Below are 17389 nucleotides of genomic sequence, written 5' to 3'. Positions count from 1 at the left end.
CCACTGCTGTTTGAGAAGGAGCCTTCGGCTATGCCTCTGGTCCCACCATGGCTCTTGGCACATGGTGGCAGTACCCAGGCTCCCTGGGCATTCCTTTCATAGAGCTGAGGCCAGGGAGGTGAGGGTGGGTTGGGGGCATGGCTCTGAATGTGTGGGAATGCGATTCCCCCACCCCAGGAATCAGGCCTGGCTGTGGTACGTGTTTGCTCAGGACTCCTTGGCAGTCATCCATGATTAGAGAAAGGCAAGGCAGCCAAGACCAGACAGAGGCTAATTACCTTGGGTAATAGGAAATTGGGGAGCAGCAACAAGAATGGTATCTAGGCCTCTGGCCAGGCAAGGGGCCACGAGTACCCAGCTTGGCTAGACCCATCCATCCCGAGTAGAAATTCCTTCTTGGGGTCACCCTGGGACTCCAGTAACCTCCAACCCAGGGCTGGCCACATTATCAGACCTTCAAGGGACCCTTTCGCTCTGCTGTTCTTTGTTTGTTTTCATTCAAAAGCAAAACACATGAAACAAACAAGGAAATTCAATTTAAATAGGACCCGGGTGCTGATGTTTCTGTTTTGTTACACCAGGGTGAGCTTAGGACAGAAAATCAACTTTAACTTTCACTTCTCTGATTGGTCTCAACCCCAAAGCACTGTTTAAAATTGCTTGGACAGAGGGGCTGCAAAAACAATTTGTCTTCCTAGATGGGTTGGGGAGAGAGAGTAAGTGTGGAAGGGGACCAGGTTCAGAAAGAAAGAAAGTGAAAGTGTTTGCACTAAACTCAAATAAGAAACAGAATGAGATACACAGAGATGTAAATTAAGAGAACAATGCAAATAATTTTTTTAAGAGAACAATGCACAGAAAGTCAAGAAAGGAATGATTTGGAAGAATGACAGGCCATGAGCTCTGCAGAAAATACTCATGGTGGGTGATGAGGAAGAGGCAAGGAGAGACAAAGAAGGGTATAGAGAAATAATATAAATAAAGCAAAAACGAGAGTAAGAAAAATTAAAATGAAAGATACCCAAGGAAAAGAGAAAGAAAATGAAAGGGAAAAATGCAAAAGCATGTGTTCCAATAATATCTGAAGCTTGGGTGAATTTTAGACAGCTTCTGTTGGAAGATGCAGCAATTGTAGAGCAAGAATATCTAGAGTTGATTCCCAGATCTAAGAGAAAGACCTGGTAGTATAGAGTGGATTTCCTGTCCAACGTATTACTCCTTCATCTGGCTGTCACCTAAATGCCAATGAACTTATTTCAATCTCAGACTATTCTTAACCTCTTTTCACTCTATTTCACTCAAAAGGATCCGGTATGGCCATGTTTACTGAATCTCATGGGACCCCAGTCAGCCCCAGATGAAGAAACCGCTCCCTGAAATAAGCAGCACTGACAACCAAGATGGATGACAGAGCAGGGCTTTCAGTTGACTCTCATACGTAAGTAGAGTTTGTCTCCTTTTGCTTTCTTTCCTGTAACTTCCTCACTAGTACTGATGAGCTGTCTCCTTCTCACCATCCCCACTCCTGCCCCAGAGGAAAACACTTTGGATCAGAACAGTGTCACACATTTTGGGTGGGGTATAAGTAGCATGTACCCTCTGCATTCACACCCAGTTCAGGCCAGACAAAACCTACTCTCATTTTTGATGCAAGAAGGAGAAAATTAATTCTGCTAAGAAATGAGTAAAGAGAGAGAGAGAGAACAGAGACAGAGACAGAGAGACAGAGAGAGTGAGAGAGAAGAGAAACCCCAAAAACCAACACTAGTACTATTTTAGAACGGGAGAGCAAGTCAATCAGACTTCAGGGGAGGAGAGCCGCCAGCAGGATGAGGGAACCATCCAAACAACACTCTGGCTCCAAGTCAGAGCGGCCTGGATCCCAGGGCTATTAATAAAATCAATTTCAAAAATAAAAATAAAAGAAAGACATATTCTGAGCTACGCATGACAAGAGCTTAACCAGCACATCTCAAGGACAGAAGAAGAAAGATGCTCTTGACTTCAAGATGTAAGACAGGAGGGCCAGGATGCAGTGAGGAAAAGGAGAGGTGAGAGGAAATGGCAGCTGGAGATTGGCAGCTGATTTGTTAGAGAACTTCATTTCATTGTTTTGGGAGTTTCATGAAATATAGCATGGCCTGCTACATAATGGTCCTATAGGGTTCATGACTGGTTCGCACCAAATCTTCACATATCGCCCAGTTGTTATTCATATCCCAATGGTTAGGAACACCCAGCCATGGCTTTGTTCATCTCTGATTTGATAGATGCGTTGCTAGCAGTTGGAGCATGGGACGGGAATCTAACTTGATCATTAAACCAACTAAGGCAACAAAAAGAAATCAATTTGACCACATCTTGTACATCCCAAGTGGGAAAGAGTAGCATATAGTATATTGTCACCACATGGAAAACTTTCTTACATGACATCCTCAAATCCTCCTGCATCCTCAGGGAGCAGAACATAGAACCTATATTTTCACGAACAAGAAAATGGGGGTCCATAATGCGAGGAAGCACACTCAGTGTCATAGATCTGATAAGGTATGGGGCAAAAAGTGGAAACCAGAAATGTCTGCACCCACCATCACCCCCCCCCACAAAATCTATGCCCTCAATAGAGAGAGGAACAAAAAGTCAGTTATCAGGAAAAAAAATTTTGGTATTTTTGGGTCACAACCAGTGAAGCTCAGGGTTACTCCTGGCTATGCGCTCAGAAGTTGCCCCTGGCTTGGGGACCATATGGGATGCCGGGGGATCAAACCAAGGCCCATCCTATGTCTACTGCGTGCAAGGCAAACGCCCTACCGCTGTGCCACTGCTTCAGCTTTATTATAAGGAGAATTTTAAACAAACCACTTTTTTCCCATAGAATTGGAGAGTTTAGAGTTGGACAGGACCACTCATCTTTTCTTTTCATCCCAAGAAAAGTTCACAGAAGCATTTAATCCAGAGCTTGAGGAAATGGCATCTATGTTTACTTATTAAGAGTCTTCAGAGGCAGGTCCTAAGGATCTAGACCTCAAGCAGTTATTTTGTTAAGAAGTGGGAGATCAAGGGGCCAGAGAGATAGTATGGAGCTAAGGCATTTGCCTTGCATGCTGAAGGATGGTGGTTCTAATTCTGGCATCCCATATGGTCCCCTGAGTCTGCCAGGAGCAATTTCTGAGCATAGAGCCAGGAGTAATCTCTGAGGGCTGCTGGGTGTGACCCAAAAACCAAAAAAAAAAAAAAAAAAAAGAAAAGAAAAGAAAAAGAAAGAAAGAAAAGAAGTGGGAGACCTACCTGAAAATTCTGAAGTTATAAAGAATCATACCTGGCTGAACTCAGGAGGCCATGGGGTGATGGAAATAGAACTTGATGCCCAGAACATATAGGCATTTGCTCTAGTTCTCAGTGCTGGAGCATTCTAGATGCTTCCCATCAAGACTATCTGCTTTAAGACCAAGACAAATATTCTGAAAGGTGCTCAGATGGCCCCCTGGGAGAGATCCCATAGCCTTTTGTACTTTGGGAATCCCACTTCTCCAGCCCTCACTATCTCTATCTGACTTTGTCTTTTGACATAATATAAAAAGTTCCAGGGCCCGGAGGATAGCACAGTAGTGTTTGCCTTGCAAGCAGCCGATCCAGGACCAAAGGTGGTTGTTTCAAATCCCGGTGTCCATATGGTCCCCAGTGCCTGCCAGGAGCTATTTCTGAGCAGACAGAAGGAGTAACCCCTGAGCACTGCCAGGTGTGCCCCCCCCCAAAAAAAAAGTTCCAGTGGCTAAATTCCTGTCTGAAAAAGAAGCATGGGGTGGGGTGGGGTGGGGAGAGTTATGGGGGGCATTGGTGGTGGAAATGTTGCACTGGTGAAGGGGAGTGTTCTTTTATGAATGAAAACCAACTACAATCATGTATATAATCATGGTGCTTAAATAAATATATTATTTTTAAAAAAAAAAAGTTCCAGTGGCTAAGAGAAATGGAAGAGCAAGATCCAAGATCCAATGCCGAAGCTCATAGTGTTCTCCAAGTTTGGTGTATAAATAGGTAGGGTATGACTAATGAACCAAAATATGGCATTTGTCATTTGTTCAAAAGAGCACCACAGTTTCTAGACAAGTCATGATCAGCAGATTGAGGAATCTGCGGAGAGGCACATTTGGGAATTTATCCTCTGATTATAAAGGGATTTCACAAAGTGTGTTTATGGAAGACATATTTTCAAATGCTGTGGCCGGGCATTTCTTATTTAATTCTCTATATTTTGTATTGAGTTATACAATTCAATGACTTAAGTTTTATCACTTGTGTCTCATAGAGGCTTAAAGAGATAAGGACACTTTTGTAAGGTCACATAACTAAAATGCCAGAAGCAGATTTTAATCCAGTCACACTACCATTGATTGTTTTTTTTTGGGGGGGGTGTTATTGTTGTTGTTTAGTGACTAAATTTTACAGTGTTCAGTGGTTCCTGCCTATAATCATACTACCAGCTTTTAAGTTATCTGAAGAATAGTTTCTCTGTCACAGTTGCACTTGTGAAATCCCAAGATTTCCCCCAAGAAATCCTTGGGGAAAAAAAAGTGACTACTGCTAACTAAATGAATTATTAGTGAGCAAGTGGAAATGTGAATGAATTAATGAACGAGTAGGTGAATAAATGATGTTCTATAAGAAATTATGGGTGATGGCAAAAGGAAAGAAAGGAAGAAGTAAAGGCATAATAAAGGATGGATACTAGATTGAGTAGAAAGATGGACATCAGAGTCAGTGAGTGAATAAATGGGGGAAAAACTCAATAAGAGAAATACTTGGTGAATAATGTTCACCTTGATCATACCTATAGGTTTAGGTTGGTAGGAAGATTAATCTATAATTTAATAAGAGCCACATTGCTCCCTAGTTCAAGTTAACTTATGTGTCCCACTAAAAACTTCCATCTTACAAAGCTCACCTAAGAGTTGGTTCCATTTCCCTCTCCTCCCCTGACATCCCACAACCTCTCTCTCTTTCTATCATCTACCTATAATATATCTATTTACCTATCTAAGTTACTGGCTAGATCTGTTAATAATAGGTACATATGTTGTGTATGTGTGTGTATACTTCAGATATGTCAACTGCCATTTCTCAATAGAGATGTCATCAGCCCCCCACTGAGTGGGAGAAACTATTCACCCAATATCCATCAGATAATGGGCTAATCTCCAAAATATACAAGGCACTGACAGAAATTTACAAGAAAAAACATCTAGTCCCATCAAAAATGGGGAGAAGAAATGGACAGACACTTTGACAAAGAAGAAATACAAATGGCCAAAAGACACATGAAAAAATGCTCCGCATCACTAATCATCAGGGAGATGCAAATCAAAACAACGATGAGGTACCACCTCACACCCCAGAGATTGGCACACATCACAAAGAATGAGAACAAGCAGTATTGGCGGGGATGTGGAGAGAAAGGAACTCTTATCCACTGCTGGTGGGAATGCCGTCTAGTTCAACCTTTATGGAAAGCAATATGGAGATTCTTCCAAAAACTGGAAATTGAGCTCCCATAAGACCCAGCTATACCACTCCTAGGAATATACCCTAGGAATACAAAAATACAATACAAAAATCCCTTCCTTACACCTATATTCATTGCAGCACTATTTATCATAGCAAGACTCTGGAAACAGCCAAAATACCCTTCAACAGATGAATGGCTAGAGAAACTGGTACATATACACAGTGAAATATTATGCAGCTGTCAGGAGAGATGAAGTCATGAAATTTTCCTATACATTGATGTACATGGAATCTATTATGCTGAGTGAAATAAGTCAGAGAGAAAGAGAGAAAGATGCAGAATTGTCTCACTCATCTATGGATTTTAAGAAAAATGAAAGACATTCTTGCAATAATAACTTTCAGACACAAAAGAGAAAAGAGCTGGAAGTTCCAGCTCACCTCAGGAAGCTCACCACAAAGAGTGATGAGTGTAGTTAGAGAAATAACTACATTTGAACTGTCCTAATAATGAGAATGTATGAGGGAAATGGAAAGCTTGTCTAGAGTAGAGGCGGGGGTCGGGTGGGGAGAAGGGATATTTCGGACATTGGTGATGGGAATGTTGCACTGGTGATGGGTGATGTTTTTTACATGACTGAAACCCAAACACAATCATGTATGTAATAAAGTTGTTTAAATAAAAAAAATGTAAAAAAAAGAAAGGAACACTGGACAGGGAATCCTTGTCCTAGTCATTCTTAATAACTTGCCACATTTCTAGTCAGGTTATAGATTCTTAGAAATCATCTTAATTTTATGATCTCCATGGGCCAGTTAACACTAATCTTGTATTGTTTCATGACTCATTATGGCATAGTTCTCCTGCGGATGCCTCTAAACTTTTGCCTCTCCATATGCACACACAGGCAGGACTGTCAGACATCTGACAGTCAGACCTTCCCTTCAAAGATCCTATGCATCTAGACTGCTTTACAATCCCCATGCACGCAACATATCTTACTTGTAGAGACCATCGGGCTCCAGACACTTGAAGATGACGGAGTAGATACTGACTTCAGGGACCTCTCCATGGCTTCGACCCGCTGCTACACAAGATGTGCCCAGGCCAGAGAGTAAGTCATCTGCAAAACTCAGGAATTCTCCTGGAGGGAGAAAAAGAAAGATGAGCTCCCTGGCTAAGATCCTGGTGAGCAGAACGTTTTGGTTTCCTCCAAACCTATCAAATTGTCTGGACATTATGATCAGAACAATGAATGAATAAGACAATCTCAGACTATAAAAAAATGATGCAAAATAGTGTTTAGGCCCGGCAAATCTTTGACAACATGTAGGCTGAACTCAAAATTTTTTTGTTTGTTAAAATGGGATGCTAATACCAACCATTTATAAGATGGTATCCAAAATTAAAATGAGATTAATTATGATAGGGTCTTTCCTTTTCTTTCTTTCTTTCTTTCTTTCTTTCTTTCTTTCTTTCTTTCTTTCTTTCTTTCTTTCTTTCTTTCTTTCTTTCTTTCTTCCTTTCTTTCTTTTTCTTTTTCTTTCTTTATTTTTATTTCTTTCTTCTTCCTTCCTTTCTTTTTTTCTTTTGTTTCTTTCTTTCTTTCTTCCTTTCTTTCTTTTTCTTTTTCTTTTAACTTTATTTTTATTTCTTTCTTCTTCCTTCCTTTCTTCTTCCTTTCTTTCTGTTTCTTTTTCTTTCTTTCTTTCTTTCTTTCTTCCTTTCTTTCTTTTTCTTTTTCTTTTTACTTTATTTTTATTTCTTTCTTCTTCCTTCCTTTCTTCTTCCTTTCTTTCTATTTCTTTTTCTTTCTTTTTCTTTTTCTTTCTTTCTTTCTTTCTTTCTTTCTTTCTTTCTTTCTTTCTTTCTTTCTTTCTTTCTTTCTTTCTTTCTTTCTTTCTTTCTTTCTTTCTTTCTTTCTTTCTTTCTTTCTCTCTCTCTCTCTCTTTCTTTCTTTCTTTCTTTCTTTCTTTCTCACCCACCTACCCTCCTTCCTTCCTTCCTTCCTTCCTTCCTTCCTTCCTTCCTTCCTTCCTTCCTTCCTTCCTTCCTTCCTTCCTTCCTTCCTTCCTTCCTTCCTTCCTTCCTTCCTTCCTTCCTTCCTTCCTTCCTCCCTCCCTCCCTCCCTCCCTCCCTCCCTCTTTCTTTATTTTGATTTTTGGGCCACACCCAGATGTGCTCAGGGCTTATTTTTGGCTCTTTACTCAGAGATTACTCCAAACAGTGCTCAGGGACCATATGGAATGCTGGGGACTGAACTGAAATTAGATGCATGTAAGGCAAGCACTTTACCTATTATAATATTGTTTCGGCCCCATGTCTTTCTTTAAAATTTTATTTTTCTTTCAAGTATAATGAAGAAAGTGGATTAGGAATAATCACTACATTTCATTAAACACAGCCACTCTTTAATGGCAGTACTGGATTCATGTAGTTTATGTTGAAAGACCCTGCCCAAATGAGGAGAAAAGAATTCCTTGATCAGAAACTTGGGACACAAAGCCCAATAGAAAAACAAGAGTCCCAAATTCTATGACTTCCAAATGCCACTGAATTTCCTAAAAAGTAAATTTAATCTAAGTGTTGGGGTTCAGGATATGATTCAAGTTTTCTAGAAATAGGGCTGACAATAAAAGGCCAGTTGAAGACCAGAATGAACAATTGAACATTTAAAATCTGGGCATCTTGTCTCAGCTCTCATAAGGTTCTACTAGACAGTAAGAAAACCCCCACTTCATTGCTCAATTTTCTCCTCTTAAAAATGAAGGCGCTGAAATAACTATTAATTACTTTTTAAAAATTTAACTAAGAACATACAGGTGCACAAAGATTCAGTTATGAGTATAAACACTTATACTTTTGTTTGTTTGTTTGTTTTTGGACCACACCCATTTGACGCTCAAGGGTTACTCCTGGCTATGTGCTCAGAAATTGCCCCTGGCTTGGGGCGACCATATGGGGCACGGGGGATCGAATGGCAGTCCATCCTACGCTAGTGCTTGAAAGGCAGACACCTTACCTCTAGCGCCACCTTCCCAGCCCCAACACTTATACTTTTAATAATAGCAAAATTTTAGAAATATTATAAATAGCAATATCAATTATAGTTAGCTGATACAATGGAATATTTTATGGCCATTAAAATAATTCTGTGGAATTATTTTATGATGCAATATAAAACTACATTAGGATATGCTATGATAAAAACAGGTTATGCCATTACAGAATAATCTGATTTTTGGTAGAAATTTTACATATATATTTATTTATAAGATAACCCAGCAAATGCAGAAGAGTGGCCTTGTCTGGAAAATGTTTTCATGAGAATTTATTTTCCCTTATGTTTGCATATATCTATTTTAAGCACACCTACAATGAACATGCATTGCTATTATAAGGAAGAAAAAAATCAATAAAATTTTACCTAAAATAGATAAAGTAAAGGAGCCAGACTAAAAGTCCTCTAAATTTCCTTCTAATCATAAAAATGGATGATTTAGAGAAAAATAGGCTTTGGAGGCATTTTTTATATCTACAGTATGAAATGATATGAGGACTTGCTACTGTTGATGTATTCTTCTACTTTAAACCTGAGATGGCATGCCTCCTCTTATATTTTCAGTAGCAAATGAAAGAACTGTTTCTTTTCAGCTATACCTTTGCCACTCCAAGTGCATGTTAAGTTCACTTTTATGAGCGATATTTATGTTATGTTATAGAACCATCATGATTAAGTGCCATGTTATGTTATGTTATGTTATGTTATGCTATGTTATATTATAGAACCATCATGAGATCATGACATTCTAGTGTCAAAATTGAGCCCCATAGATGTTACTTGATGTTTCTCTACCAGAGACTAGACAAGTAGAATAGAAAACTTACTTCAGTTTTGTCTCTCAGAGTTCCATTATCCAATCACAAGTAGACCATGCTGAACCCTGGCTGACTGAATGTTCTGGATTGCCCAAACAAGCAACATATACTATGGGCCCCATGACCTAGGGCTCTCATTTGTCCACAATCCTCAAGACACCTTAGAGTGAGTTCATGAGCTTGAAAATAAGAGCATGAGACTAAGAGTCTTCGTCAGGCTCGTGTCAGACACACAACTCTAGTTCTCACTCAAGAACTCAAGTTCTCACTCAAGTCTTGGGCGTGGATTCTTTGCATACCCTTTGTAGCCTGAGCTTTCATTTCTCCATGTCTCTACCACAAGGAGAATTTAATGAGTTTCAAGTATAGAGAGAAAACAATAATTCTAGGAAGAAATTATTTTTCTAGAATTGGGTGTCTTTATGGAAAAAAATGAAAAGGTCAAAGAGTAAAAATATCTGCCATCGAGGCAAGCTGAGGGCATAGGGAGGGAAACTGAATACATTGGTGCAGGAAATGTACACTGGTGAAAGAAAGGGTGTTGGACCATTGTCTGACTGAAATTCAATCATGAACAGCTTTGAGACTGTACTTCACAGTGATTCAATGAAAAACATTTTAATAAAGAGATCAGAAAACCCATTTTTAATTACTGGTCTTAGCCTCCCCAAGATTTTTTTTCAGGTCTCTGATGCCAGCTCCCTCCATAGTAATCTCATTAACTGACTATGCCTGTCTTCTAGCCAGTACCAAAGCAAAGTCACATGGGAAGAAAAGCAGGGCAAAGGAGAAGGATGAAGTTCTTCCCAGGATAGAGAGCATGCCCTTGTTCCACTTGGTTTCTGAAGATTCCAAGCATGGTTATTTAGCCTTGTTTTCTTTGAGCTTGAATCCGTGTCTGTCTGCTTTTCAATTTGTTTCTAGATACCCATCAAAGGAGTTGGCCTTTCCTGAGGGGATGTAGGATACTGGTGGACTAGATTTATTGTCTTCAAGCCAAAGGATGGTTGACATTCATTTTCAAACAGGCAGAACTTTCCAGATATTCCCCTGCATTTCATGCTTTTAGACCATGGATAAAAATCCCATAAATATGCAAGGTTGGCAAGATTGGCACATGATTGGTTAGAAGGGTTATAGGTTCAAAGGAAGAAATAAGAGCATGTGGAATGTGAATAACAAGTCATTTTAAGAACGTTATTAGGATATTTAGCATCTAATTCTATTTGAGATGATATACACACATTGACCTGCAAATCTAAAACTGGGGTGAGAGAAATAGTACTGTGGGCAAGGAACTTGCTTTGCAAATAGCTGAAGGAGGTTTGATAGATGAAACCCCATATGGCTCCCTGAGCACTGCCAGGAGGGGTCCCTGAACATAGAACCAGAAGTTCATCCTGAGCACAACCAGGTGTGACCCAAAAGCAAACAAAAATAAAGGCAGGAAATTGGGCTAGTGAATTAGAAAAACAGGTTGAGAGCAAGGCTTTGCATGTGGAAGGATAAAGGTTTTACAAAACTGGTAACCTCTCCTTTTTTATAACTGAAACTCCACTACAAACATGTTTGTAATCATGGTGCTCAAATAAAGATATTATTAAAAAAAATAATAAAAAGGTAACATCTCTGTGGTAAAGCGCAGGTTAGCCCTGAGAATCAGGAGGGACAATGCTGATTTGAACCCAAATCTTTGAACTCCTCCTAAGTCCTATCTTTCTATGTGGACTTTAATGGTCTTGGAGAAGAAATTGAACAATACTAAGAAATCAGGCTTTCTCCATTCATTCAGTTGGTGATGAAATTAGGACTACTCTCCTTACTTCCCCTTTTGGGGGAAGGAGACAGTAAAAGAAACAGTCCCTGAACTGGCAGTGTGTAATCTGACAACAGGAAGGCTTGTTAAACACAAGAATAGGCCCATAAAGTACATTGTACGGTTGTTTTTCTTGGCATTGAAGCACAGTGTGGCCTAACTGAAGGCAAGTGAATGAGGTGAACCCACCCCTTGGCCTTTCCTCACCTAGTAGAGCAGGTGCTGGGGGAGGGGGCAGGGAAGGCCTGGGGGCTGGTCTGTGCACAGATGCATAGCATCGTGACTTAACACGTGGATTGTGGTTCCACAGAGCACCATCCACTGCATCTGGCAGCAGGACAACTAAAAAATAGTAACATACAGTGGTTAAGAGGTTGGGCTCAGAAGCACACAGCAGAGGATTAAGTCCTGTTACATTCCTCACTTACAGCTCCCTGGCATCATTCTTTGCCTTTCTACATTGGCTTTCTCCCATGTCAAATGACTAGTAGCCAACTGGCAATGTTATCAATATATAAAATAGTTTTTCTAAACCATTTAACTCAAAAATACATCAACTCTTGTTTTTATTTTTAAAGTTCTATTACAACATAAAAACAGGTAAGTACACCTATGTTTTGTTTTACATTGGTTTTATTTGGAGGTAGGGGATGCAAATAGGGCTCAGGAAACCCATGGGCCATTCTTGAAGATACTTTTCCAACTGTGTCAGGTGGTTCAATGCCTGGGTGAGGCAATGTGGTGCTCCTTGGGCCTTGGAGTTCTCGGAGTTCTCAGGGCCACACCTGATGGTGCTAACCATTAGGGGATGGGGATGTGTGCTTCCTTGCACAGGCAAGGCCTGTTGTCTGAACCCTGAGTTGTATTTGAGCCTCAAAGGCTTTATGTTTGACCTGATAAGTTCTTTGACCAGATAGACCCAAAACCCAGAAAAGGAAAGTGGGAGGGTGACTTGGAAGGCAGACTTTGTGTCTTGGTAGCTGTGGCTAACAACGTGCTTTTAGATTAGCCAGTCTCTGAGAAATTATCAAGGCTAGAAGAATTTCCTGCATACTTCCCTGTGTTTCTTGCTTTATTTCCCAGGAAGTCAAGATGCATTTTCTAAGCATCTGCCCTTTGCTGAGCACTGTGTTTGAAGCACAGCTGTATCCCCACATTCTTTGGAACCTCTGAAAAGAAAACAAAGCCCAGGAGAAATTGGAGGTGCATGGGTGAGGGAACGTTCTGAGCTGTCACACACTCAAAAAGCAGTTTGTAAGAAAATATACAACTCTAGGAGTCAAAGAACTAACATCTCCCCTATTCTCCTGCTTATCAGATGGACTCCAGTTAGATTGCCCTCGTATGCAGACTATCCAGGTTTTATTTGAGTGGGTTTATTTGGGGGGAGGACCATTTAAAAAGCTTTATTGCTGAAAATCTTTGATTCCATCAGTCTTCCATATACCCTGACAGAGTGCTCCCCACCCTCCACATTTTAGCAAAGCTTTGTAGCTTAAATTCTGGGGAACAGAGTTAAGAATCAAGCACAGACCTCTTGCCTCCACACTGCCCAGGTTACTCCACAGATGTCAAGGTCCTGTAGCAGAAACTTCCTTGGAACCCAGCTCTGCCGCCACCACCACCCAGCCCTGCCCAAGACTCCAACATTCTTCTTCTGTTTTCCTTTCCTTGAAGACAGATAGGAAACTGGGAGTCCCGGTCACAAGAATGTGCCTGTTCCCTATTAAGGCTCTTCTGGGGCTGTAACCCGAGTGGGCTTGGGCCAGACCCCCGCATGTTTCTTCATCTCCGGCCCCAATGCATGCCTTGCTCTCATGATCCACAGCGCAGGTCCCCTGTGATTCTGCCAAAATACTTTGCACCCACAAAGCACAGGCCCCTTTTCCTGCAGTGCCACCCTAGCCAGCCCTGGCAGAGCTCTCTGCTTCCCTCCTTCCCTTAATCCTGCACCTCCTTTCCCCTCTTCCTTTCCCTTCACCCTCTCACTTCTGATTGAGTTGAGGTCACAGTCTAAGCTGGCCACAGAGCAAATTGAAAACAGGTTGGGAGAACAACTTCGAAGAAATTCTTCCAAGCTGGAAGGGGAGGGGGAGCAGTGAATTATTTAGCCCAGGTGGGGATGAGAGTCTCTGAGCAGGACTTCTCACTCTTTGGGGGAGAACCCAATCATTCTGCCCCCCCCCAAATCACTCTATTCAGGCTCAGGCCTCTATCCATCTATCTATCTTTCTTTCTATCTATCTATCTATCTGTCTGTCTGTCTATCTATCATCTATCTATCTATCTATTTATCTATCATCTATCTATCTATTTATCTATCTATACATCCATCTATCTAGCTCACCTGCAGAGATTCTAACCCAGGTGGGAATGAGAGTCTCTGAGCAGGACTTCTCATTCTTTGGGGGGACCCCATGACTCTGCCCCTCCAATCACTCTGTCCACCCAGGCCTCTATCTATCTATCTATCTATCTATCTATCTATCTATCTATCTATCTATCTATCTATCTATCTATCTATCATCTCTCTCACCTGCAGAGATTCTCTGCTAGACTGAAGGAGAATACAGTTCTCCTTCACCTGAGCAAGCACAAGTCACTCTGAGCATTTTAGGGATAAAATTTATGTCTGCTGCCCTTCCTCCACTAGCTAGGAGCAATGCCCAGCCCCTAATGGTTGGTATTTTTTGCAAAGGCAGGATATAGTCTGCCTTTAAATATCTATATCTCCTATATAGGAGATAGATTGAGAGGTGAGGAAGGCAAATGAGTTCTGGTTTTAAAAGCAGAAGAGCTGTATTGTGGAGAATGTATAAGTTAGCTCACATAAATTGCTTCTGCGCTGGAAAGCAGAGGATCTTCAGCTGACTGGGTGGGGAATCGGTGAGAGATATATGCAGTAGTTCCCAGGCAGGGTGAGTTCACCAGTGGTCACCCCCTTTACCTTCTCTTTAACTTGCCTGATGGCAAAATGTCTAGTGTTCAAATTTAGGTTTATTTTGGTACATTCTATTATACTTAACACTCTGGAACATTCCTGGGTTTTTATTTCTGCAAATGAAAGTAAATTTTATAAGGAGGCAAGGAAAGAAGATAGATGACAGGCAAGAAGGGAAGGGGGGAAAAGAAAGCAAAAGTGAGGAAAGGTACAAGGTATTGAGGGAGGTAAAACAGAAAGAAGGAATAGAGGAGGGATAGAAATAGTTATTTAGCTCTTATTATATAGCATGAACAGACTAAGACATTTTCACTTATACTGTCTTGATTAGATATTCAAATAAACCTGTTTTGCTATTCCATATCACCTAACACATTGGGTCAATTGAGCATTTTACAAATTTAAGGAAGAATCAAAGGAATTTTTGGCCCTACAAAATACATGGAGGAATGGTAGTGATATGGCAAAAAAAAAAACCTAGTCTGTGCTTTTCCTACTTCTTATCTACCCTCGAGTTTCTAATTTCTCTTGGTTTTTCCTCTGCTTTGAGTTTTGGTCCCTCTGTGTCCCTAGGACAAGGATCAGACTTCAAGAATCATAGATTTCTATGAACCTGGTTTCACTGGGAAATAAAGCTTGAAAGCCTCACAAAGTTGGAAGCCTAGATTCACGCAACACCACTCTTTGGCATGCTAGAACTCTCTAGAGAGAGCCAGTTTACTTCCTGGGAGGACGAAGCGAGGGATATGGACATGTGACTGGGGCCTGATCAATTAATCAATTGGATGAAATCCTGGCACAAAGACTAGGTCTTTATGAAGTCAGATGAAGGCTTTCAATCAGTCATGTCTGAAAGCTAGACATACCCTTGAATGTTTCATACACATGACTCATCGTTCTCCCTTTTAGGCTTGAGCTAGTTTCCATTTGTTTGCTGTTACTTGCAACCAGGAGTCCTACCCAATGCAAAGCCTATGAGGTAGATTTTACGATACCATTTTATAAGTGAAACAAAAATGTTCACAGAGCTTAAGCAAGTTGCCCAAGATCACACTCCCATCTAAATAACAAGGCTGGAATTCAAATCGAGTGTGGTCAGACTCTAAAACCTGAGCCTTTTCCCATCATAAAACACTGCCTCAGGCAAGAGAGACAAAGTTTCTATTCTTCCACAAGAATTCACCGACTTCTCCCAATGTCCTGCTCCTTCTGGCCCTGTTGTGACCTCACAACCTAAGCGTTCTCATTCTCTCTCTTTCTCTCTCTCTTTCTCTCTTTCCCCTCTCTCTCCTCTCTCCTCTCATTCTTTCTCTCTCCTCTCTCCTCTCTCCTCTTTCTCATCTCTCTATATCTATCTGTCTGTCTGCCTGTCTCTGCCTGCTTACCTATGTATCTATCTACCTACCTACCAACCTAACTAGCTACCTACCACCAACCTACCTACCCACCTATCTACCAACCTACCTACCCACCTATCTACCAACCTACCTACATATCTATTTATCTATCTATCTATCTATCTATCTATCTATCTATCTATCTATATATCTATCTATCTATATATATATCTATCTATATATCATCTATCTCTCTTCCTCCAGCCAGAGGCATCCAGAATTCCTCTTTCTCCCTACTCCAGGGCATTTTGTAGCCCTTTGACTCCTTGAGAACTCTCCCCAGACCTTCTGAGATGATGATAATGATGCACCACATTCTCCAAACTCATCTTATCTAACTACTTTCTTACCCACCTTCACTTCTCTTCATAAAACAAAGATTGATATCTCACTCTTCCAATGCATTCCTCTAGGGTCTGAAAGCTCCAGAAGGGATCATTACTTTGTCACTGGTCTTAGTACAGTGCCTCTGACAGTAGTGATTCTTCATTAATGTTTATCTAGATGAGGGCAGAATATAATGGTGATGAACATGCTACAGAGCTGGGGGCTAGGGCACAACAGGAAGAAGACAGTCTATATGTGAGCTCCCTGGAAAGCTAGGAAGGAGAGTCAGACTTGAAGACAGAGGGTTGGTATGGGGCAGGGGTAAATCCCAGAAGCAGCCCTGGGAAAAAAGGGAGAAAGAAAGGAGGCAAAATACCACAAAATACCATAAAGGGAACAGCTATTAGAGGCACAGACTACCTGGTAAGCACCCTTCTGAGAAGCAAGCAAGTGTCCCTGAGCTTGGTTTAGCCACAAATCTGAGAGTAGAAACATTTAGTCCCCCTTTCCCCATGCCCCCTTGGTTGACAGCCCACTAGTGCACATTTGTCCATACTTTATTGGGATGTTGGTTAACCTGAATAGGTTAACCTGAATCAGTCACAAGCCATGAGTCTCCCTCCCCATCCTGCTGCAAAGTCCCAACTTCTAGCATTGAGAAATTTAGTCAGAGACCAAGTAGCCTTCATCCCTGTGGTTGAGGCTAGATTGAGTGCACTCGCCCGCGCTGTTAACGTGGTCCCCAAACCCTTGCCAAACAACCTTCTGGGAGCCCAGGACATGACTCGAAGCATAGACGTTGCCAGTCCCCCAGCGAAGCGCTTGCTGCTGTCAGCGAGCACGGCCAGGGCTGCTTTCCCAGTAATCTACCAGAGTCCTGCAACTTATTAATCTAGAGTTTAGTAATATTAACCTCAACATTCATATGCACTTGGCCAACGGAGACTGCCCTTTCCTACAGTTGGATTAATTAAGCCCATAAAAGCCCTCGTCATCCCCACCATCTCGGGGACAAATGATGCTAATGCATTTGGCTAGAGTGAGTATTGCTAACATGTGTGAGCAGCCTCCATCTGGGGACCTGACATAGAAAGGGGGCTGTGTGTGTTGGGATGGGGGAGGAAAGACAAAGGAAAGCCAATCCCCTCACCCGGCCCTGTAGCTGCTACTTGAAGGACCTGCAAGTTCTGCTGGGTGGCAGACTTCCCCAAAGCACTCAATCACGGGGTCTTTTTCCTTGTCTCTTTCCTTTTTCAACTCGCTGTCCAAGTAAGACGTTACAGCACCAAGAGGTGGTGAGAACCCCAACTTCACAAAATGTGCTTTTGGTCCTCCTGGTTCAGAGCCTCTCACACTTCCCACTGGGTCAGAGCTGGACACTTCATTCAGAGCCCCTCACCCCTTCAATTGAGCAACAGAAAAACAAAAGGGGGTGGAAACCTTGTGTGCTGACGGTGGGCCCTCATCGCCCCTCTAACCACAAATGTGATGAAACAGCCTGGAAGTTGGCCACCAAGCTGAGG

At 41.5% G+C, this 17389-nt stretch overlaps 1 protein-coding gene across 3 annotated transcripts in view; it reads right to left on the bottom strand.

Annotated features, from left to right (window-relative positions):
* Positions 1-17389, bottom strand: part of ASTN2 (astrotactin 2) — a 1116661-nt gene that overhangs the window by 66824 nt on the left and 1032448 nt on the right. For all 3 annotated transcript variants that reach the window (XM_049774120.1, XM_049774121.1, XM_049774122.1), the window contains one exon: positions 6509-6650. In XM_049774120.1, the coding sequence (XP_049630077.1) occupies positions 6509-6650 (142 nt within the window). The remainder of the gene's footprint in view (positions 1-6508; positions 6651-17389) is intronic.

This window comes from Suncus etruscus, chromosome 5 (assembly GCF_024139225.1).
Source record: "Suncus etruscus isolate mSunEtr1 chromosome 5, mSunEtr1.pri.cur, whole genome shotgun sequence".
Lineage (NCBI taxonomy): Eukaryota > Metazoa > Chordata > Mammalia > Eulipotyphla > Soricidae > Suncus > Suncus etruscus.
The sequence above is the reverse complement of the archived record's forward strand: the minus strand, read 5'-3'. Positions and strand labels throughout refer to the sequence as shown.